The sequence below is a fragment of the Mytilus californianus genome, unplaced genomic scaffold (assembly GCF_021869535.1).
Source record: "Mytilus californianus isolate M0D057914Y unplaced genomic scaffold, xbMytCali1.0.p SCAF_50, whole genome shotgun sequence".
Taxonomy (NCBI): domain Eukaryota; kingdom Metazoa; phylum Mollusca; class Bivalvia; order Mytilida; family Mytilidae; genus Mytilus; species Mytilus californianus.
This window is the reverse complement of record NW_026262702.1, coordinates 1,210,412-1,236,662: the sequence shown is the minus strand read 5'-3', so window position 1 is coordinate 1,236,662 and position 26,251 is coordinate 1,210,412. Positions and strand designations below refer to the sequence as shown.

Sequence of the window (26,251 nt, the reverse complement as noted above, 5' to 3'; positions counted from 1 at the left end):
TCTGAAATCACCCAATGTTGTTTTTGAAATCTCTTCAAACGATTTTGAAGGTTCAATTTGAAAATGATTGTCATAGCTTCATAGTCATGATATCTGAAAAGAATTTATAATTATAGTGATAGGTTGAATTAGGATTGACAGTGCGATAAAGTACTCATTTGTTGAATGATCATTTCAGTTCTATTAAAGCTTTGTCTTCGTGTCAGCACCCTCAATAGAACATGGTTGCGTTCTGATATACCACATGCAGTTAAACTAAATTTCATATGCAGTTAACAACACAACTTACATATGTAACATTTAACAATACATTTTTTAAAACGGAAAAGTAAATTTCAACTTTAAACTTATCAATAAGGCTGTATGTGATTTATTATTTTATGCATCATTATTGTATAAAATATTGAATCATACTTCCTCAATAAATCATAATACTACTTCAATAAATGCCTTTTTGTGACAGGTTAGAGATAATATTACAATATCATTGTTGCAAAGGCTTTTATTATTAAAACAAAATATTACGCGCATTGAAATGAGTACAGAACAGAACTGCAGACGCGTATAGCAACAAAACTTTATCATTATTAGAAGAATACAAATAGGAGGAAAAAAAGTTTTCTCGTTTATATTCGAATGGCGGGTGTTGCATGCATAGCAGGAGAGGCTTTCCCTGTCGACGCACCCGGTCATCGATTTATTAAATTTGAACATCGGTAGACCAATGTGGCATATATTTGTCGGAGTTGACGTAGAAAGACCTTAATTGGAAAATTTTAAAATATCGAGAGTACGAAGGATGCAAACTATTGAAGTTAACGTACGGCTGTTTTAGATTTGTGTTTTTTCCTTTGTATGTTTAGAATATATTCGGTTCCTTGATTAACGTTTATATTTTAGTATACTATTAACTGCAGTTCATACCAGTGACGCACAAATGTGATATAATGAGCTCTATTAAATCTAATTAGCGTATAATTCAACTGGCGCTACAAATTATTTCAAAACTTAGGAATATCAAGTAAACATTAATTGCATTGATCAATTCTTTGCAGGACAAATTATTATAGTGTTAAGTCAACAGAGAGCTAGAATAATGTTCTCCTGTTTGAATGGCACTTCTTTCTGTGAACACTTTCTTGTGAACTTACTTAAAACTTTCGAATCGACCGAAGAATGGCAATGTAGTAAACACATATTTCATATTAATATAATTTTATTGTCGCTCTGATTGTTTTATTATCATACTTATATCTGGAAACAGGAATTCTCATATCTATTTAAATGCACAATATCTCGGGAAAATAAATATGCTCAAAATATGTTTATATTTGGTGCTGAGTATTGAAATCACAATACAGATAAATTTTATACTTTTTATTTATATAGTTTTTAGTTTTTTTCGCTTATGCACACCAACAACTGTTAAATTGACTTTTTTTGTATTTTTGGTATCAAAGTTTTACATTAATCTAAAGACATATGTTCTCTAATTCATAGTTTGAAGCCAGTTAAATGGTGTGTTTGATTTTTCTGTATGGAACATCTATATGGTTAGGTAATTGCAAACATTCATGTCGAGTTTTTGATGTCACTGTATGAAAAAATCTAAAGTACAGCTACTGATATCAGATTGTAGGACGGTTGGATTTCATAACAACAGGTTAAATAATTTGAGACTGATTTCCGTACTTGCGAGCATTTTACGATAGTGTATAATTTATTACCGTCTTTTTGATGCTTCTGATTTTGTTGTCTATCTATTTGTCATACTTTGAACGACAAAATTATTTTATTTATTAATATTACTTTTACTGTGAAGTCTGTTTTTTGTGATATACATTTGACGTGACTCTGTACTTATGTATCCCGTCATACTTTGAACCACACAATTATTTTATTTATTAATATTACTTTTACTGTTAAGACTGTTTTTGTGATATCCATTTTACGTGACTCTGTTTTTATGTATCCCGTCATACTTTGAACGACACAATTATTTTATGCCTACCTGTGCGAATTTCAAACGCGCGATTTTACGCCAGTACTTAAAACCTTCCACCCTTTATGGGTGGATTTTACATAGAGAAATAAAATCGTATGAAATAAGCAAAATGGGGATGTTAAATTTGATATATGCCTTTTTGTGCTTCTTCGTTACAATTATTTGTTTTTATAGTGATTAAGATGATAACACAATGTTGACTGCTGTACCCCTAGTTTTGACATTTTTACCTATTGTGTCTGTTTGTTTTGTTCACGCATCGTTGTCAATATAATGGAATTTGATGCGACTGTCATACAAGTGAGAGGTACAGTTAGCTATAAAACCAGGTTCAATCCACCATTTTCTACATAAGAAAATGCCTGTACCAAGTCAGGAATATGACAGTTGTTATCCATTCGTTTGATGTGTTTGAACTTTTGATTTTGCCATTTGATTGGGGACTTTCCTTTTTGAATTTTCCTCGGAGTTCAGTATTTTTGTGATTTTACTTTATACCGATAGTGTATGATACTTTTCTTGTATATATATATATTAATTGGGGTTTGTTGTATATACCTTTTGTAGTAAGTCCGTTTGTGCAGAGTTCTGAATGTGCATTGAATATTTGGCACTGTACGTTAAGCAAACGTCGGTCAATTAAATGAACCGGATTACGGAGGGTGAGACATATACACCTTAGTTAAACCGGTCAATGGTTATGTGTCTGTTCCCAGTCAGGAAAGAACATCTTCAGTGTGTCTTTAAACTGTATCTTACTTATTTTTCATTTTAAAATTTGTATATCGATTGTTTATCTTTAATTGTCTTTATTAGATTGATTAACATTAAGAGGTTGACATATTGTATATTCACCTCATTTCTTGTCCGAGTTTAGCTAAATTTTGTCCTATCTTGGATATATCAGCTTTCAACGTTTTGTTTTAGGTTTTATATTTGAAATATTTTGGCCTTGGTGTCGAATTGTAAATTGGGTACAGTAAAATTAGTACCGTTAACGATTTTTTTATTAATACAACTGTATGTTTACCAAAGATATATTGCGATTATTTGTGTTGTTGGGTTGCTTTTTCCGAATTCAACCACCCACCTCTTGATCAATTTTTAATAATTTGAAATATGTTTCTTTAATAGTAAATCGAAGTTTAAACTTTTAACTAAATTTGATGTTTTGCGTGTTGTCAGTTTTCTTCTACCTATTTATTTATTTATGAGCGACAGAAAAATAACATTTTAAATGATTTGTTTACTTTATACAGCTTCCATCATTTGGTCAGGTGCACGATAAAGATAGCAGAGAGAACAACGACATAGAATTGACTGTAGTCAATGATGATTGTTGGTTTACTGTTAATATAGGTTTGTCTATTATCATGAAAAGGGTAGTAATAAGAGAAATGTTGTGCAAACCTATTTCATGGTAATTTCCCGACATATAAGGATTCAAAATTCAAAACTCGATATTAAAATTTCTGAAATTCTAATTTGATGTTTGATTTTAACTCAAAATTGTAGTAAAGTATTATTTTGAAGAAACAAAGTGTATTTTAGATCAATTTCTGCGTTTAAAAATAAATATCAACGATTAAATTTGACAGGGCAAAATGTCCCAGTTCACAATTCAAGTTTTCACTAAAATTATATAAACGTTCTTTCCCTTTCCTAAAATTTGCATTTAAAACAGATTATGAAGTGTTCCTAGCTTTTAACTGTTTTCAGAGGTGTAGACACAAAATGTTATTATTGTCAAAAGAAAACAAAAATGTACGACATTTTTTAAGGATTCTTGCGAGATACACGGATGACACACATGATACAACGAATCTGATAACCAGGGTTGTTCTGTTTTTTCTGCCTTTTTTAACGACTGACTTCCAAAAACTTTACCATTAGATACCTGAAAAGGTAAATGTAGAAAATTACCTTGTTGAAATGTTTTAAGCTACCGAGGAAGGTACTCAAAAACTATACTTCATATATAGACAAACGACAATAATGTTAAGCAGAAGATTAAACGACAAATGTTAACAAATATATCATTGAAAGCACGATTTCTTAAAACAAATTACATCAAATTAGATGGAAGTTATTTGCTCCAGTAAGTAGTTCATCCATCATTGTGATACTCGTATAAAAAGCTTACAATGAGCTATAATATAAGGAGGAACAAAGATCACTGATTTGTGACTACGATTATTCGGAGAGACTTATCAATACATACATGTATATATAAAGTCACCTTATGCTAGGAAGCAGCTATTGCTAGTTTTTTTTAACATACATATTTGCATGGCTTTATTTAAAACTTTTTTTATAACCGGTCTGTGTTATTCATATTTTTTGTCATTTCTTTCCAGTAAACACTGAGATGTTTTTAAAGGTCAAGCCAAACATTACACTGGATTATGATAAAGGTGTTGTACAAAATGAATGTACTCTCATTGCGTCGGACAAAGGTGTACCTAAACTGTCGTCTACAGCCACTCTGAACATTAGTATAACTGATGTTAATGATAATTCACCTGTACTATCTAACCCTGGCATCACCATAAATGTATCACGTGATGCTGAGCCCGGAACCATTATTGTTGACAAAATACCTGCTACAGACATCGATTCAGGTGTAAACGCAATGTTGGTTTATAGGATAGGTAAGTATCTATTTCTGTTGAGCTGAATACAACTTTTCATACCTTTTTAAAGTCTCATGGTATCCGTTAAATGATTATATTTTTCTTTGTTAACTAACGTCTTTGAAAAATAAATCTGATTACACACATGTTCAAGTGCACCTTAGCTTATCACTTTTGATGTTTCTTATGTCAAAAGCTATATACTTTTTAAAACCGACAATTTCACATCTGAAATGAATCCGATAATTTAACGCCTCTAAGGTTAAACAACAGTATGTGTTGTCATAACATTGTCGACAACGTTGCATCACAACATATTTAGAAGGCATAGAAAAAGATGTAGTTCCTTGCACTTCCTACTTTATTTCCAATAAAATCAGTGAAATAAAAATCATAACTAATCCAAGAATTCAAATATAAAAAAATATTCAACTCATGGCCGAACAACGTATAAATAACTCGTGCGCTACACGCATTTGCGAATTAATATGTTGTGTTGTAACTTATTGAATATTTTCTATATTTGAATTCTTGGATTACAGATATTATGAAAAGGTATTATTGATAAGTATGAACATCCATTAAATATGACAAACAAATAAAATACTATAAAAAGATGTAGAAAGCACTTATATATCTGTTCGTGTTCTTTATTGATAGCTTAAGAATAAATTTGGTATGCCTGTATCTTTATTTATTTTTTCAAATGGAGAAAAAAGAATGGCAGTTGAAAAATACGTACATTTTTTTTCTTCAAAATTTCAAAAAATTAGTTAATTGATTGTTTGTGTCGTGAAACCATTATCGATATGGCATATTGGCGTAATCTTCAAACCAACTACTTCTCTGTAGGTTTAGGAGTCAACATTTCTAATAATATGGTTGTCATTTGTGTGTGTGTCGTTAGTTAGTTGTGCAGTCGACATATACAAATCACCTCATTCTTTCAAATTTATGTATTAAAAAGTATAAAAGTCTTTCCATAACTATCAAACGAAGTTTTGATAATACAGTTTTTATAATGTATGTGATTGAAACCTAGTTCATTGGTACTTGCTACAATTTTCCGTTAATCTAAGCTTTTTGATATTTTCAGAATAATTGAACTGGCTCTAATAGATAGAATGATATGATCTACTTTCATTTTATTTACAAATATCGTACTTATTTCAGCAGTAATGCACATGTTTAAAATGACATATTTGTCATTGTTCAACTAAAGTTCTTTAACTTTAACTGGTGCGACCAAATATGAGTTTTTATTAATAGCTGGAATGAGGTGGGCATGGAATGCTGTTTCGAAGTGTTGTTTTTTTTCTTCAAAGCATTTAATCAACCTGTTCATAGTCACTTTGAATAGATACAATTCATATTGAATGCAACATCTGCAAGCACATAAATATTAAAAGTATGAAACCATCACAAGTAGGCTGTCAAAAAAAAAATCAAAAACTTAAAATCTACCCTTTTTCTTTTATTTAATGGGACATACGACCAACAATTATTCTTGGCACGGGATAATCAAAATAGATACGATACCTTTAAAAGCTAATGTGTACTGTTTTCATTTACGTGTTATTTCCATACTTTCCCTACGCATACGTCATGATCACTTGGACAAGGTCCGTTTTGAAAAAAACAAAATACGTGACTTTGCCAGAAGATTAAATGCATAGTCAGCATGAAGTCGATGTACAAATAAGGATCCATCAATGTAAATTCACTGTCGACTGAATTTTTCAAGGTTAGGCAAGTTCTCCGCATAGACGCTATATATTTTAAGTTCACAAAACTATGTTCTTGTAAATACCTTGATAGTTTATATAGTTTTGCATGAACTACCATTTTATGATACCAAAGTGATGTATAGTAGTCAATGCCAATACCGGAAACGTACAGAAGCTTTTAACAATGTCAGATTGACAAAGCGAACTACTATATATATAGAAATTGAGATGCCGCTACTTTTAAGTAATCTTAATCTGAAAAAAGGTTGAGTTTTAAAGTCAAATATAATCTTATAAGATACAAATACTAAATACATGATATTGTGTGCCTTCACTTTAAGATTCGTGTTTAATTCACAGAATCATCTGAACATAGTTCAAGGTTTGCAATTGATGCTTACACAGGTAAAATTACCGTAAATACTGTACTTCAGAGTGTTCAGAAAGACGACATTATGCTCAGTGTTATTGTTTCTGACAAAGGTTCACCTCAAAGATCAACTAGAGCACAGGTATATGTTTACTTCTTATTTAGTTTATGCATTGAATGTTATTGGTAGATTAAAAAAATATTCATTGTTTTTCCAAAACAATATAAGAAATTGTTAATGCGATCGAAAAGTGGTATTCATAAGATGGGTCAGTAAAACCATGATAATAAGAGATAAAAGTGTTTGCTAAATGATTGTTGCCTGCTGTATGTTGCTGTGGACTGAATATGACAGAACGTTTTTATGCATGCCATTTTAAAGATCTAAAGAGATGAAAGTGGCGCATAGTATGACATACACAGAGGAAGCTTGCTATCAACTTCACCATTTTAAACACTTGGTTTAATATCTTCCTTGTAAGCAGCAACCCTCTGTCAAGGAAATCATGATAGGAAACGCAAGCTCTGAAATATCGTATCAACTGGGAGATATATATTCAATATGCAGGCGCTGTGGAATATTGCTTAAATGTCTATCAGCCATAAATATTTCAGATATAAGTAATAACAAATTTTATTTTATTGTTATCTTACATTATTCCTTATGAATTGAAACTTGATATATTAAAAACAAAACTACAAACTCTGACAAAAAGTCTTACTTTGATGTATTGTCATTAGTAATTAGAAATGAAACAACCCTTACCAAAATGATATTTTGCTACAAGACGTCTAATTCAAAGATTTCAATATTGATAACAGATACTATTAGATAAGGCCTTGGATCGTATCTCATTTTGACAAAAGCAATGAAAATGATATCCATTTGAGGTCAACTATATTAATTTTCACATCTTTAACTCACCGGGCCCGAAGGGCCCATTGTGAGATTATGCCATCACTTGGCGTCCGTCGTCGTCCGTCGTCTGTTGTCGTCGTCGTCGTAAATTATTTCAAGAATCTTCTCCTCTGAAACTACTAGGCCTACTAGAAAATACCTTCAAGCTTTAACTGAATGTTCCTTAGGTTATCTAATTTATAAATTGTATCTGAAGTTATGATCCATCAACAAACATGGCCGCCATGGCTAAATATAGAACATAGGGGTAAAACGCAGCTTTTGGCTTATATCTCAAAAACTAAAATATTTAGAGCTAATCTTACGGAGTAAAAATGTCAGTAGGTCAGGATCTATCAGCCCTGAAATTTTCAGACGAACTGAACAACCCATTGTTGGGTTGCTGCCACTAAATTAGTAATTTTTAGGAAATTTAGCAGTTTTTAGTTATTATCTTGAATATTATTGAAGATAAAAATAAACCTTAAACAGTAAAAATGTTCAGCAAAGTAAGATCTACAAAAAATTTAAATATGACCAAAATTGTCAATTGATCTCTTAAGAAGTAATTGCCCTTTAAAGACAATTTTAAACAATTTGTTCATCATGTTTGCTAACATTTAAAAATCTTCTCCTCTGAAACTACTGGGCCTAATACTTCTAAACTTTAACTGAATGTTCCTTAGGGTAACTGGTTTATAAATTGTATCCGACGTTTTGATCCATTAACAAACATGGCCGCCATGGCTAAAAATAGAACATAGGGTCAAATGCAGTTTTTGGCTTTTAACTCAAAAACTAGTAGTTAGAGCGAAAGTGACAGGAGTTAAAGTGATGAATAAGTCAAGATCTATCTGCTATGAAATTTTCAGACCAATTGGACCACCCATTGTAGGGTTACTGTCCGAAGTAGTTTATTTTTATGAAATTTAACTGTTTTTGGTTATTTCTTTAATATTATAATAGATAGAGAGAAAGTGTAAATGGCAAAAATGTTCAGATAAGAAGAATCTACAAATAAGTCAAATTATCAAAATAGTCAATTGACTCCTTAAGGAGTTATTGCCCTTGAAACGTTTTTTTTTACATTTTTTGTGAAAGTATAATTACTTTTTCAAAAATCTTCTTCTCTGAAACTACTTGGCCATATACTTAAAAACTTTAATTGAATGTTCCTTAGGGTATCTAGTTTATTGATTGTATTCCAAGATTTGATCCATTCAAAAGCATGGCGGCAGTTTCTAAAAATAGGACATAGGGGTCAAATGAAGTTTTTTGCTTTCTTCTCAAAAACTAAAGCAGTAAGTACAAAAAAAAAGAGGGACGAAAGATACCAGAGGGACAGTCAAACTCATAGATCGAAAACAAACTGACAACACCATGGCCCAAAATAAAAAGACAAACAGACAAATAATAGTACAGATGACACAACATAGAAAACCAAAGACTGAGCAACACGAACCCCACCAAAAACTGGGGGTGATCTCAGGTGCTCCGGAAGGGTAAGCAGATCCTGCTCCACATGTGGCACGCGTCGTGTTGCTTATGTTATTACAAATCCTGTAAATAGTCTAATTCTGCAAGTCACATTCGTGAATAGGGAGGGTATTGTAGTTACGACAATTGGAACATATCCGATATCATCTGTTAAACGGTTATTCCATAACGGTCAACCAACTCGTGATGGCGTCCGTAAAATTTACGAAGGGATGACTTCAACTTCACCAATTGGAACTATTGGTTTAATAGCTTCCTTGTGAGCAGCAATCCTCTATCAAGGAAATCATGATAGGAAACACAAGCCCGGGAATATCGTATCAATTGGGAGATACATACTCCGTATGCAGGCGCTGCTGGAATGTTGCTACATAGAGAATGGAAAGTTCAAAATTGGGAAGCTGAAATCATCTCTTTTGTCGTAAAGTTTTGTTTTCAACCGACCCTCATTGACAATTTCTAGATGTAAGTCAAGATATGAGGCAGACTTAACTGTGTCTGTAGTATCCTTTATCTCTAGTTCGATGGGATAGATTCGTTCAACATAGTCACCAAATTTTGTATTATTTAGTGAGAGAACATCATCTATATAGCGGAACGTAGAGTTTAAGGATATTGCTAACTTCTTATCTTTCTTCCTAAGAAGTTCCTGTATGAAGTCAGCCTCATAATAATAAAGAAACAAGTCGGCAAGAAGAGGGACACAATTGGTTCACATAGGAATTCCGACAGTCTGTTGAAATACACGTCCTCCAAACGTAACAAATATGTTGTCAATCAAGAATTCAAGCATCTTGATAATGTCAGTTTCAGAGAATTTTTTGTTTGAATCAGAGTGATTCTTTACAAAGTAGGACAACACTGACATAGGTGAAAGTGTTAAACAGGTTTAGATCTATGTGTCAAGTAATCTTCAGACCAATAGGACAACATATTGTTGGGTTACTGTCCAGAGTCCAGAAATAGTTAATTTTTATGAAATTTTACAGTTTTGGGTTATGTATTATCTTTGATATTATTATAGAAAGAGAGAAAGTGTAAATGACAAAATTGTTCAGCAAAGTATGATCTACAAATAAGTCAAATGCCTGAAACTGAAATTTCAGGTGAGCGATATCAGGCTCTCGTGAGCCTCTTGTTATGAAGTCACAAGTGACATTTCTGCCCTGAAATGTGCAGGATACACCATCATCATTTACCTTATAAATACAAATATTTTAGTAAAAGGCTTGAAGAAATTCACAAAGATATTTCATAGACCAGATCAAGGCTCTTATCATTATTCCTCTCTGAACATGTATATCCCTGCAGTACAATTATGCCCTAACGTGTTTATTTTAATTGAATCGCTGCATACGCTGATGTATATTTATAATTACCTTCCTTGATTTATCAATCACTAGAACACACCCGCGAAATCGCGGGTATTTAGAGCTTGGTTGAAAGTATGTAAACTGTTATAGGGTGAATTTTTGTAAAAGATTTTATGTCTGGAGAAATTCAGAAAAGGTATCAAACTGATTCATAGGCACTTCGAGACAGGACAATTATTTTAAGCCCTCTCCCTTTTTTCCATATTGTCCGTTATTTTTTTGCTCTCTGTTAAATTGCATGATTTTTGCGTTTCTGTATACTATGAACATAGATCTACATATAATATAAATAAAGTGTATTTGCTATTAACTATCAATTCTATCCACGGCGATTACTGCTATATTATATAGAGAGTCTCTATATATTATAGGATTATAATCATAGTATACATTCAGAATAACGCGAAAACATTGTCCTGTCCCCGAGTAATTATGAAAATTATGTTTAAAGAGGGGAGTAAATGGAGGTATCTGCACGAAAGAACGCGAAATAAAATTGCCATTTCACGACAATTAAAAAATTCTTGCACGTTGATCTTTTTATCGATTTCAAGAAACACGGTGAATAACGAACCTTTTTCACGGCTGCACGTGAAATAAAAAGTGGCAAAACACGTTGCTCGAAAAAAAACCTTTACCTCCTTTTTTAAAGTTTAAAATCGGAAGTCTTGGGTATGACTTAAAAGTCGGTCTGATGACGGAAACAATATCCGGACACCTTTTTCTTCGTTTTTCTCCCAAAATAACCAAAACTGAATAATCATAAGAATGGATGACAAATGCGACTATGCATGGTACATATAGGACACAGAGGCATGATGCTTAATTTATTGGGGAAGGAAGAAAAGCGACACACAAAATGAGGTCTTCTCGTTTAATAGTATAGATTCATATGTGTGTATCTTTATAGACAATGAAGTTATCATCTTTATTCAGTTCACAAGCGGTTTGATTAAAATAAGTAGAACTTGGAAGCAAAGCAAATCAACTAAAAACTCATGCTTTAATTCAAAGCTGTATATTGCATTTATTTTGCATGAAATGTGATTTTCTTCACAGGTGACAATCAAAATTAAGGATGATAACCCACGACCCTTTTTCGTTGATCAATCAATGAGTGTAAATATTCAGGAACATACCAATATCGATGACGGAATATTGGGAGTAGTTAAAGCACGTGACAGGAGAGATGGCGGTGAGATAAACATTTGCAATTGTACTTATTTACTAGACACAAAAAGAGGTACGTATAATATAAGTGTCCGACGTGTTGAAGAAAAGAACATTGGTATTTTAACTATTTAAAACAAGTAAACGGATTATTCTGAATTACACCTACTTTTTCTAATGTAAACAAAACATCAGATACACGTACGTCACTTCATAAGACAACTTGACTCGTCAGATGTATTGTGAACGCCTGGAATTATTATTGATGGTGTTACTCCCTAGGAAATTTAAAAAGATCTTTTATGTAGTAACTGTATGTTACTGTATTTGTAAACGTTAAACGGGTTGTTTTCTTTCTTGAAACGTTTTTCCATGAAAACAGCCCCCTCTCTAGTGTGTCTTATAGGTGTGCTATGAATGCAAAGGTGTTTACCCCTCGCTAACGCTTGAGATTACACATTCATTCAACAAATGTAACCCGAATTAAGAATTTTCAAAAAACTGCAGCCGCCATGAATAAATATTTTAAATAATGTAAGAAACACTATAAAACAAAAAGTGAACAATTCATCTTTGTCGTTCATCCTGTCGACGCGTGTATTTTCACATTGCACATGTTCAAGCTTTTCTCAGACTATGATGTCTATACACTATATCCTTTGGAGGTAAATGCCATTTTAATTTGGAAGAAAATTGTTTATTCATTAATTATTAACATAGACCTTTGGAATAGTTTTCGGTGACTTAGAGTAATCTCAGATAGATACTTTTTTTCTTTTGCTTTATTTTCTTATTTACAGTTTGCAATTAGTTTGGCTTATTATCGATCTGATAAGTCAAGCAATTTCCAACTAATTTTTACAGTTTGCATTCATGTTGTGTTGTTTTACCACTGTCCCAGGTAGGGAAAGGAATTTAGCGTTCCAACTTATGTTTTACCCCGCCTCATTCTTTTGTGCCTAGTCCCAAACCAGGAGACTGTAATTTAGTGGTTATAACTTTTTGCCGTCTGTCATTCTTGTTCTTTTATGTGTTCATACTTGTCACCCCGTTGCCGTTTACTATACGGTATAGGTTGTGATCATTTTTGAAGACCTGTATATGTTTACATGGTTGTCCTTTTCTCTTTATGCCTCATTGACAATTATAAAAGATTTCGTTATTTTTATACTGAGTTAACAATAAATGCTTGCGTTAACAAGGTAAAAGCAATTTTTTAACGAATATTGAAGGATATATTTAATTGGAAATGCCATAGACAATCGTCGTAATCGTAAAATCGTTCCTAATTCATCGTTTGCAACAAGTATCATTCAAATTATTGTAACGGGTAGATCAATGAATGCCAGAAGTATTTGTGAATGTCGTATTCAACCACGTTGAAGCCTTGGTTTTTGGAAGGATTCTTTATTTATTTCCATAAAATATTTTGACACTTGATTTCTCTTATTGCTTGATGACAATATTATTGCTATGGTGTAGTCTATATACAATCTTTTATTGTTTTATGTTTGTGTTCTTTTTTTGAAACAATTAATCATAAGTTTGCGTGAACGAACACCATGCGATAATCAGACATGCTAATATGCAGTAGAAAGTCACATTACGGAGGCATTTCTTACATTTGACAAACTATTAATTTACTATTTAAGATGACATAATTATTGTAAAAGAGACAGGAGTTATTAAGTTCAGAAATAGTAATCACACACTTGATCGAGAAAATGAATATGGTGGACAAGTTATTGTTGGTGTAATAGCAACCGATAAAGCAGAACACCCTAAAAATTCCTCAACAATGGAGTTCAAAATCAAGATTACAGATATTAACGATCAGGTTCCAGTCTTTAACCAGATAAATTACGCATTTGGCATATTTCAGGTACACTAACTAAATACATATTAGGTTGATTCCAAAGTATGTCTCATTAACGTCAACCTAAATCTCTTTTTATAATTAAAACGTTTTTGAATGGAAAACAAATTGATGTTGTTGAACAAATAATAAGGAGAAGTTATTTTTAGAGACCTGGGGCTTTCAATCGATAGCGTTTTCTTTATTTCGTTGGACAGTTTTTCAAACAAACCATTGGCATGCATAAGGCACAGCTATTTGTGAATTCTTTTAACGCATTTGAATCAGAATTTTTTCAAGTGTAATAACAAAAGAAAATAAAGGAAATCCTCCAATTTTCTCCTTTACTAAAAGATGATATACTTTCCATAACAAAACATGAAGAAAGAATATATAATTTCCATCTTTTCTATTCCAATGAGACTTAACTGTCTCGAGGTTCCTTCATAGTTAATTTTTGGAACAGACGTCAAAGTTATATCCAATTTTATTGTAGATCTGTGAAATAAGCACAACTCTTTCTTAAGGAAAGCTAAATAATGAAAATTAAATAATTCCTTGTTTGCTTCCTGTACAAAAGACTTTTTCATTATAGTTTTTAAAGCATGATTGAAAAGTTCGTCCGTGAGTAGGTTTTTTTTTGCACAAAAAAAAGGGGGAGATGAAAAAAGTCAAAAGCAACATTTGAAGCTGATATATCACGTAATTTTAATGACTATTTATTATCACTGACCTATTTCATATCTAGGATAAATGTATGCATATGTATGATCATTTTGTTTTTATTTTTTTTGGCATTTTACATGATTTAATACCCATGTATGAAGAACATTGCGATCTGATAGTTACGTTGTTTGCTTTTAGTATGCGCCTGATGAAACCTATATAGGAGAGGTGAATGCAGTTGACCTAGACGAGAATCCTGAAACACATTATTTTATCAACATAACGGAAAGCAGTGTTGGTTCAGTTGTTAAAATAGATAAATTAACAGGAAAAATAGTCAAGTCTGGAAACATGTCACTTAGTAGTGCACAAAACGTACAAATAAAGGTTGGTCAAATACACATAAAAAAGATAAATCCTTCCAATTACATCTCCGCGTGACTGTTCTTTAAAATTATTACACTACTTTAATTTCATTTTTAGATTAATTCCAGATTTGATATTATCTCACCAAATGTAAAGTTCTTAATAATACGCGGAGAGTAATTATCTGACCAACAATAAAATAGACATAATTGAAAACAAAGCACTTTCCTAATTGTCTTGGAAAATCAAAATAAAGTCCCTGCTTTCATTGCCTTGTCTGCGTAAGATTGAATTAAATTGAAAGGTATGATTATAGCACAAAGTCAAAATTTTGATGCAGCGTATTTTTTACCAGTTGTCCTGGTTTAATTCGTTAAAAGAATGGATAACTCTACTCTTAAGTTAGTCATAGATGGAATATCTAAAATAATTGTTCTAAAAGAAACATCGACAAAAAGAAAATTTCATTGAACATTTGAAAGAAATTTCTTGCAACACTTTACGGTGTAAAGCCTTGTGTTTATTTTCTGTAGGGAAATGTGTTTGCTCAGGATGGAAAAGATGAAAAGAAGTCGCCTAGCCATGCTGAAATCATAATAACAATTCAATTTGATGACAAAAATAATCATACGCCTGTCTTTGAAAAAAGTAGGTAAAAAACGTGAATACAGTATACACACTGTCAATGTTACAGAATTTTAAGCTTGACTATCCAGCCTTTGAAATATTTGGATAATTCTCCTGTCTTCCTTATTTTACAAGCAAGTTTGAACTAAATCCAACAACTGTCTTATCTTTCCAATATGATTAACATTTTCGGTTAATGACTCCATCGAAATTGTATCTTCTTTTTAATTAGTTCTAATAACACATTATCTTTGTCAGGTCTCAAATACAAAGTCATACTTAAATTAAATTCAGCCATATCAAAATGCAGTACTATACTTTGAGACAATTTGTTGTTGGCATTATTTATTCGGTATACATATTCAACATGTTCACTAATTTATTAAACTTTTAAAAAAAATACTATTTAAAAAGGAATACTAGTATATAAAAGACAAAAGAAGAAAATGATGAATGTTGAATGGCTGTCTTATGTATACTTGAAATTTTTATTATTCATTAGGTTTGTATGAACCAAATATTGACTGGAATTCACCAGCTGGTTTTAAGATCGAAGACGTAATTGCAACAGATGATGATGACGGAAAAGAAGGGAAAGTTACATTATCCATTATAGATGGAAACACAAGAGTAATCATTTTGCTCAACATATTTCTATTTAGTGCATATTAATATTGAGTAATCAACTCTAAAATACGATAGTAAAAGATGTAACGGTTGGCCAGTTCTATAGTTACTTCAGTGGTGAATAAATGCTACGTTTTGTGATCATAATTTTGAAATAGACAGTTCAAACACCTAAGAATTTAGTACTGTGCAAATCTGAAACTTCTGTTACAGTATATGGTGCACCTTAGAAATCATGCGCAATAAGTGCTGAAATCAAGTACAACAATAGTAAGAAATACGGTTACTAAAAGCAAGAGAGTACTTAATCTGCTGACAAGAAATCACTATTTTCTCTATAACTCTTTCTACTCGTTCGTTCCTATATGCTTAGAAATCAAAGTTCCTCCTATATAGCACCCAGTGTTGATTCGCGTGGCAGGGATGCATGCATTGCGGAATAGGCTTACCCTGTCCAAGCAATCAGTATCTATTTGTCGGATCTCATGCGATTCCTTTTTTTTTAATATGATTTGTATTTCCTAAATATATTTGAACATCATTAATCTGTGTTTCTAATCTACCTCTGCAAAAACGTTTTTGGATATGATTTGTCACAAAACTACTACAATGCTAAAAGGGTTGTAGTTGGACCGACCAAAGCATCACCACCTACAGCAAACTATGAAATATATCAATTAAAGTCAAACTAAATCAAAGCTTTTACACAATAAAAAATGACATTCCAATGAAACATAATACAGAAAACTGTAGTTGTAATGTTTTCTGTCTGATCATTATAAGATAAAAAACTAAAGTCTGCATTCTGTAGATAATCAGTGTTTAACAGAATACTAGTATTTTGAGAGAAAAATACAGATAATATAAAGGAAAATATTCAAATAGTGCTCGAAAAGTTTGCTTTTCACTCCAATTATGTACAATATTTTAGGAGTTCTTTTCGATAAACGGAAAAGGTGAAGTGCATTTAAGATATCAACTAGATTCCTCTATAGGAAAAGACCCTACAGAAATAGTTACCTTGATCGTAAAAGCTGAGGATAGTGGAATTATTCCAAAGAACAGGTAAATACCAATTGCTGTTGTTTACTAAACTGTCTTTATGTTGATGATTCTTTTTACAACTGCGGTAACAGTAAAAGTATTGACCAATTAATTAATTTTGTTAATAGTCCATTCGGCGTATAGATGTGTTTGGCATTTGTAACGGAAAACCAAACATTTAGTGACACGTATGTATTGCATCCATCAAAAGGAAAATTTGTTTTCAAATAGTTTGCATTCTGGGATTTCTATGTTTGTATATTTATATAGTATGCATTTAAAGAAGCTCTACTGCAAATATTCAAATGACATTACGAAATGAAAAAATACTGCGTGGAAATCATTTTAACCATGTGCAAGCTTAAATATTTTTCAGTAATGCCACTGTCAAAATACGGATTACTGGCAAAAACCCGGGGACTTGTATACAAGGAGCAGAACATTCTAAGCAATTGCTAAATATAGAGAATGAACGTGACAGCTGGTCTTATGCTTTGTATGGACTCGTAGCAGCATTGTGTTTGGCAATATTGCTGTCTTTTACATTTCTATACAAGTAGGTAGCATATATTAAACCTTGATGCACTGGAAAATAAGTAACATGTAATCTTAATGCACCATTGCTTAAGTGACAGAAAGATAAGGAATATGCAATTATTCAATTACATCTAAAATGACTACATTTCATTGGTATTATTGTAGTAAGAGATGAAATACTTGTAAAGCATTGTGCTCCAAATTACTACGGTTGTTGTATTCCCGCCCAAAAGAAGAGGTATTCTTCTGTCCTTTAGTCCATAACACATTTCTGTTAATTATTTTTAGTAGCTTTAAATCAGAGCTTCTTGATATTTGGTACCATGCTTTATATTGGTATTTTTTATCGTTTGAAAAACTTTCGTAACCGTATTTCTTGTTTGACGCATATATCTTTGTTCTTTACCGATGTACGTACTTTTTAAATACTTATTAAATACATAAATGTTTACACAATTGTTATGTTTAAGTAGAATGGCTATACATTTGAATCTGAATTTAAAACAAAAATTTGATAAATAACGATTTGAAAGCACGTTTCTTTATTTAATCTAAAGGACTTATAAATACAGCACATCCGAAATACCATTCGACGTATGACGGCATAATCACTAACTTAAACGTATACCTTACTAATAAAAACTTTTGACCAGTTTATCTAGAAATGAATTCGTATGATAGTTCAATATTATTATCAACATATAGCCATTATGATAATCACATTGTCACAATACACTCATCATAGATACCAGGCTTAAAATTGTGTACGACAAACGTGCATTTCGTCTACTAAAGACTCATCAGTGACGCTGGAATCAAAGTGTACCTTTGTAAGTTGAAACATATAATTTCTGAATTAACAGCATTTGAAATGTCTTTATTTAAAGCTAACTACTTGTTTTATTCCGTCATCAACATGAAGTTTATGTTTACAGGTGGCGGACATCTCCAGTGTCTGAAACAACTCCTCCAACCGGGAAAATGAAATATTTTGACAACCCTATTCCTTATGATCATCTGAGGAAACGACAGCCTGTAGAATATTCGCATTCAAATGAATCGTTTGATCCCCCAAGTAGAAACTTTGATTTCCCAGACGACACAGACCAGTATCAAAGAGTAAGTAACCCAATATGGTTGTCATTATTATTTTTCGTGGAGAATATATAGGAGATATTTTCTTATTTTCCCCTTTTTATGAACACTTATGGGAATGTAGCTTGCTTAAAGCGTTAACGGCATCATTTCATACAAACAGGTTAACACGTTGAGCATTCTTTCGGCTACTGTGAGCATTTATTGATCAATTATTGTTTCTTTTTGTTTATGTATACTGTTATTATAGAATAAGTTTTATTTTCCTATACGAATGTTATAGTTGATTACTTGTTGTTAGTCCACTGATTCAGCTTTACATCTTGGACGTTAAAACAAAACTCAAATCCTTGTAATTTGGTAATGATTTTACTAAACACTTCAAAATAGTTTTATGTGTTTGAGCTTTATTTTTGCCATTTGCTTAGGAACTTTCCGTTTAGAATTTTCCTCGGAGTTCGGTATTTTTGTTATTTTACTTTCTACATCATCAACCAGTTAATTAATCATTTTCAAGTTTTCAATTTATGCTTTTAAAGTTCATAGATTACTTATTCGAATCATTTGTTTTTAAATTATTCCGTCTTCTACATCACGGTCGGGTCAACTGTATTTTTACCTTATTTAATCTAAAAACTTTACTCTCCTGGATACAATTCCAAAGCAAAGTACATTTTTACCAGATTAAATAGATATTGCTATACTATCATGGTTTTTTGTATGTGATGATATAATAAAATCATGAATATTCACGAATTTCACATGAAGGAAAACATTTGACCTGTTTTATTTCATTTTAGATAAGTACTTACGATATGAATTATCGCTAATAGGGGTTGATGTAAGTTACAAGCAATCTCTCAACTTCATTTCACACTGCTCGAGGAGTAGCCTCAATAAAATGTTAACATTTACTTCAACTAAAAGATGCTGCCAGCTATATTTTTGCATTATAAAAACAATTTTGATAGAAATTATGCGAAAGTTTGACAATTGAATAGTAGACAAAGTTATCAAATTGTCAGAAAGGATAGAAAAGAATGTATTTATTAGTGTGTAACTGTGAAATGAAGTTTGGTGTTGCATTTGATTTTCATTTATCTGCATGTAAGTTTTCTAACATTAATCATGGGCACGATAACATGTTGATTATAAAATCATATAAAATATGGACAAATAATGCTCCGGAAACAATACATTGATTTTACAAACAACTCTGTCTTTACAATCCAGAACTAAAAAAACCAAAGCATATATAATTCATTGCTTTTTGTTTTCTACAATTTTGTTGATTGACAATTCTAAATATAAGCTCATCGTAGCTCGATGATCAATATACACCGACTTCTTTAAGTTTTACGTTGATGAATTCGAATATCATTAAGAAATCAATGTTTACGCAATGTTAACTCCCTACGGCAAATTTGAATGTGTATGGACTTTACAATTTGGTTATTTAGCTCCTTACAAAAACAAGCAATTATCAATCATTGGCTTTCAATTTTTGGCAATTGGGTGTAACTGATCAATGAAAATCCAAAAAGAGCTTCGTTATTTTCATTACATACTTTTCAGGGATAAAGAAGATAATTTTCAATCTCGATTTAAATTAATCATTTGCTAACCGACGTTGTATCGCTATTTCATAGGGTTAAGCTTTTTTTATGTTTTGCGAAACTTTATCATTACAACTTCGTTGATTAATCAATGTTGATTACAAAAACTAAGTCGTTGACTGTAATGTAATTGTACATCAAACTCAAATGTATATATGAACTAGTTTGGATGAAAGATGACATGCATACTATACAAACGCATACCTTATTAAAGAATTTGTTCAATCAATTCTTTTTACAAAAAAAATCAAGTCCATTATGTTGAAGCTATATTAAATATGCTAAATATTCCAAAAATCTGTGTAATATACCAATTTAAGGTTTAATGCTCCTTAACTATAGTATATCATTAATATTCAGTCAAATATGCGAGTGGTAACATATTTGCAATGGACGATACAGGTTGTACATATTGTATACATGGTGCACGAAAATCTTAGCTATAAATTGCATGCTGTATATAACAATTTTAGATTTACTGTTTTTGTTTTTAATCTTTTAATCTTTTTCTTTTCTTGCCTTGACATTGTCAGTTTGTTTTCGACTTATCAGTTTGAATATTCTTTCGGTATTTCTCTTTTATATTCATCTTTTTTTTTATAAATAAATTCAATTTCTGGATCTTAAAATATAAAGCCCTATATTTTGTTATTTTTTTTATTTTCATCTATTAATTTTCTTTTGTAAATGCATATTTGGCCTCTTTAATTGGAATTCTGTCATATCATTCAATGCATATTTTGTTTATACTTATTGTTATTTATAGCTATAACTATAAAGTTGTTTTTTTTTTCATATCCAAACTTTTATCGGGCTTTTAATATATTATTCAATAATCACTGACGAGAAAAGAAATATCGTAATTTACTTCTGGTAGTTTCGTACTAGTTTGATTGCCGACAGTAAATGCTGTTACAGTTTGCTATTTCATTACAATTTATCTGGATTAAATGCAACATAATCAAAAATTCAGAAAGGAATCCATAATCTTGTCAAGTTATAATAGTTGACTAATTGCAATATAACAATTTGGTTTCTGCTCTTACAAATTCTGACTCTACATGTTAAATTACAGTTTTAATTCCCTGTTAATAACAGTTATTAATGTTTCTGGAATAACGATACAATGACTGTAAGGTGCGTGAAAACAAATATTTTTGTTTTAGCTTTATTAGGTTATAATTTCATTAATATTGACAATGTTCAATAGTTTTATTGTATAATCTTGTTAAAGTAAAGAGATGTCAATGGGGAAAGTTCTTTCTGAGTCCTATAATCATTTAGTGAAAAGTAAATCAAAATTTTTTAACAGTTTCAAGTGGAACTGAAAGTTTGATGAAAGAAATAATTTGATATTTCACTTTCAGATTTGTTTCATCTTTTTTTTTTTTTTTGCAAGTTTACATATGTTTTTAATTATAGGTTACAGAGCCTGAAGGAGAAGCAAGGTGAGAAAACTAATAATGCATATGGCATTTGTAATATCTTTTTCGTCAGCAAAGTATCGTGTTTAACTTCGCAATACTCCGTTTATAGGATATGGTGCGGTTTTATTTTTGATACTTCATTTAAATAAAAATGTTACGGGTGTGTTTTCCATCGACTGATGTTAATGGCATAAAATCATAAATACTAAAATAAAGAAAAGAAAACGATTGCTACAGACATGATTATATTACTTTATGCAATTCTTTTCGACTCATTTCGAATAGTAATCTTTTACGATGGATATATTCTTCAATGTTGTTCAAATGGTATTGTCTAATGGAAAATGTTTCGTGCATTTTGGGGAAGAGAACAAAGTGTTTGATAAATACATAAATTTAGTTTTCCAACAGGCCACTACCATACGTGTACAAGAATAGTGCACTTCTAAGACGTAGCACAACAGCTTACATCCCTAGTTGACAAGAAGATGGTCGTGTGTTAAAACGTCCTGCACAAATAAACGGACTCAATCTCAAAATGGTTCTTACTACCTAACGGTTAAATTTCAGTTTACCTATGTTAGTTTTTTGTGCTGTCTTCAGTGAAATATCCTCCTATTTCTAAAATATAAAACGGAACTACAACTTATATGTGTTGAGGACACCATGCGTTAATATTTGAGAATTAAGTTTATTTTGAGTTTTTAGGCTCTGTAAGATCCATTCATATCTCAGAGAAATAGTCTTGTCATATTGTGAAAAGGACTATTGTTTTGTCTCTAGCAAAAAAAGGCATTCACCTAATTCTGCGTAATTCTTTATTAATATGAGCTTCCCAATCCATGATTGGGGGATTCTTGCTTTTAAGATGATGCTTTTTATTTGGAATATAATCAAGATATATAACGGAGATTAAATGGGTTTTTTTCAGTTTTAGGAGACCACCCGATAATAAACCTTTACACACTTCAAGGCCGTTATCTTTTGACGAACCAACACCAGATTACCCTGTTTACGAATTTGAAGGAAAAGACCCCAAACCTGCCATCCCGTCTACAAGTAGAACATCCGAAAACTGTTGAAAATTTTATATATATTTCAAATTTCCTGTCTTAAATACCTTCATCACACAAATCATCTCATTTCAGAATTTTTTAGAATTGGTAATTTGATTTCCAATTCTATTTGACTATTGTATTTACGTCGATCTTGATTGTTTATATCAAATTGTTTCCAGTTTGCAGTTCTTATCATGAATAGTATTGATGTATGTGATATGGTGACCATTGCAGGCACACAATCTAAATGTATTTAAACATGCATGGTAAATGTGTTTATAACCTTCATTCAATTAAAGTATTGCATTAATTATAATCATTTACATATTGTTCATATTTCATTATACATTATCTTCAGTTTGAATTATATTGTTTTTACCGTTTCTGACATGAAATGTATTTTACCTTTTAAAATGAACACAAAAACGAAAATATTGAACAATAAATTGTGTATCATACCACAAATCGCTTTTTTAAATAATGTGATATTAAATGTTCTTTCCAAGTGAATTTATGGATGTGTAAAATGATCCGTCCACTCACAAACACTAACTAACACAGAAATAAATGCAGGAAAATTTTTTTGATATGAAGTGTCACTGATACTAGTATAATATCTTAATCTGTAAATAATATCCGCATATTGTGTATAGTTTATATAAGTCCCTTTTGTGGAGTTGAGAAAACTTGATTAGTACATTATAATACAAAATCTTTAGAATGAGTTATATCCCCGCTTAAGATACCCCTGCTTTGTAACGCTTGTGGTATATATTGATGGGAGAGTCCGTCCTACTGCAAGTACGTTCCTGCTTTTGGTCTTTGTTTTAATTCTTCTGTCTAACTTTGGCTTTTGTTTTTAGCTCACCTGACCTGATGGGCCAAGTGATTCAGGCCAGGTGAGCTTTTCTCATCACTTGGCGTCCGTCGTCTGTCGTCGTCCGTTAACTTTTACAAAAATCTTCTCCTCTGCAACTACTAGGCCAAATTTAACGAAACTTGGCCACAATCATGAGTGGGGTATCTAGTTTAAAGACACTGTGACACTTTTACTATGAAGTTTCATGAAAAATAATATCCTAGAACGGAAAGTTTATATGCATTACTATTTTATTCAAAGGTCAAAATATAGGGCTGTGCGGCATATTTTCAACATTTATATGCCCTGAACTTCTAAGAGTTTAAACTTATACTAAAATTCTATACTACCTTTACCTCCATTTTTGAACCTCCTAAGAATTAAAATTTAGGCGCTACCATGTTTTTCTATACTGGTTACATTCCCAAGTGATGTCTCTATGAGATGAAACACAGAGATCATAAATGGGAACCAGTACTTTAACAAATTAACATATCTATGAATATTATATATTTCCCCAAAAGAGGCGTGGTCTGAGAAACAGCTGTATTTACAAAGTGCAACCTATATAGGTTATCTCTATTTAGCAAAAACGAGAACTCTGTAGCTCTCTTCTTGTTCGATAAAAGTAATACATATGCATTTTGAATCTTAATTAAAGGTCAGGTCACCACTCTTAAAAGATGTTAATCTTGGGCTCTTGGGTCCAGGAAAAAAATCTACAAAAAGATTGACACAATTCTTTGATGATCCTTTACCAGTAATGATTTATAAAAAAAATATATAAAAATGTATGTTCATGAAACAGCAGCACGGCATACTTGAAATGTATGTTTTAACCTTGAAATCTTAATATGATAAATGGGTTGAAAGCAGTTAAAATCAAACGAAAGATTACATTTTCAACCACACAGATTCCTTTAAAAAAAGTATTATTGTTGCATTGTTTCATGCATCAATTGTAAACAAAAATACTCGGTGAGCAACTGGCTCCTTGGAGCCTCTAGTTTATTATTTTTTCCAAAATCGCACTTATATGATTTACTTTTGCATGTTTTGCATCTGTTGTTTAATTTTTTTTATTTCAATGATATCTAGGGCTTATTTTGGGATGACATGGACTTATATATATGAGTATGCACATTATACGATCCGCTTTTCCTTCTAAAACCTAATCATAATGTAATGAAACTTGCTCAGAATCTTTACTATTTATTGTTTAGTCTGAATATATATTTAAGATAATCGCGAACTTTGCAAGAGGCTGTGTGTCATTTTATGAACTTTGTTATCTCTAGCCTTTGTTATATCTCTAAACATATATTACCTTCTCTGTACTGTCTGTAAAACAATACGAGTTTATTGTTAATAAAATGCACTTGCTGAGTGTTTTATTTCCATACAGTTTCAAACTGATATACCTAAATGCTTTGTATGACTAATATGTGTGTATATTTTTTTGTTTATATATATATATCATTTTAATTCAAAACAATAAATAAACGTATGTACATATAATACATGATTTTTCTATAAAATAAAAAGGATTGTATTATCTAACTGTTCAAGAAACGTAAAAGAGGGACGAAAGATACCAGAGGGACAGTCAAACTCATAGATCAAAAACAAACTGACAACGCCATGGCCAAAAAATAAAAAGACAAACAGACAAATAATTGTACCTACATGCAAATTACAAAATCCTGCTACTGTGTCATTGTGGGAAGGCTAATATACTTACAGCAGGAGACATCTTTTCATGATTAGATAATAAATAGATTTACTTTCAACATAATTTTGGTTTGGTAAATGATGTCCTTCTTATACTATATAAATACTTAAAATTTGTCGATATCTGTCAAAATTGCAGTTTTGTGCTATCTTGAAGCACTGAAAGTTTTGTGATTTGTTTAGAAAGAAAACATGATATTGAAAGAACCTTAAAGGACAAATATTGAGCTTGGATACTATGAGCGTAATAAAGGTGAATGATACCAAAGGAATATTCAAACTCATAGGTCGAAAATAAACTGACAATGCCATTGCAAAAAAACGAAAACCAACGAAAAGACAGACAACAATACCCAAACCACAACATAGAAAACTACGACTGAGCAACACGAACCCCACCAAAAACCTGAAGTGGTCTAAAATGCTCTGGAAGGATTAGCAGATCATGCTCCACATATGGCACCTGTCGTGTTACTCGTGTAAACTTAAACCTGGTAATAAGTCTGATACGGTAGGTAACATTTGAGGAAAAGAGCACTGGATTGTGATTACGACAGTTGAAACAAAGTTGAGATTGAGAGACTTTATGAAAATTGTCCTGGTGTAAATATAAATCAGGGGGGAATCCGTCCTTACCTCTTTGCTGTTATAGATCATTTTGAAATTAACTAACCTATCTTCCTTTTATATAGCACTGTTCTTTGTCCTGGTTTGACTATAGTAAAAAGTAAAATAACAAAAAACCGAACTCCGAGGAAAATTCTAAACGGAAAGTCCCTAAGCAAATGGCAAAATCAAAAGCTCAAAAACATCAAACGAATAGATAACAACTGTCATATTCCTGACTTGGTACAGGTATTTTCTTATGCAGAAAATAGTGGATTAAACCTAGTTTTATAGCTAGCTAAAACTCTAAAGGTCCTTTCGGTAAGATCAGTTCTTCAAAATTTCTAATAGGTTTCTGATGTTCAAATAGTTTTGTCGCTATCATTACCGAAAAAATATTGATTGATTTTTCTTATCACATTTTATCCCAAATACTCTTGAATTTAAATAGTTTGTGAACACTT

The 26,251-nt window shown here is 31.5% G+C and overlaps 1 protein-coding gene across 1 annotated transcript in view; it reads left to right on the top strand.

The window, feature by feature from the left end:
• The window catches only part of LOC127703762 (protocadherin Fat 3-like), a 50,092-nt gene extending 26,474 nt beyond the window's left edge, over positions 1-23,618 (top strand). The window contains exons 11-23 of the mRNA XM_052207842.1: positions 3,265-3,364; positions 4,363-4,656; positions 6,726-6,877; positions 11,563-11,746; positions 13,326-13,555; positions 14,393-14,581; positions 15,094-15,208; positions 15,690-15,817; positions 16,746-16,879; positions 17,235-17,414; positions 18,331-18,514; positions 21,529-21,554; positions 22,465-23,618. Coding sequence (XP_052063802.1) covers positions 3,265-3,364; positions 4,363-4,656; positions 6,726-6,877; positions 11,563-11,746; positions 13,326-13,555; positions 14,393-14,581; positions 15,094-15,208; positions 15,690-15,817; positions 16,746-16,879; positions 17,235-17,414; positions 18,331-18,514; positions 21,529-21,554; positions 22,465-22,615 — 2,067 coding nt within the window. The 3' untranslated portion in view covers positions 22,616-23,618. The remainder of the gene's footprint in view (positions 1-3,264; positions 3,365-4,362; positions 4,657-6,725; positions 6,878-11,562; positions 11,747-13,325; positions 13,556-14,392; positions 14,582-15,093; positions 15,209-15,689; positions 15,818-16,745; positions 16,880-17,234; positions 17,415-18,330; positions 18,515-21,528; positions 21,555-22,464) is intronic.
• The last annotated feature ends 2,633 nt before the right edge of the window (positions 23,619-26,251 follow it).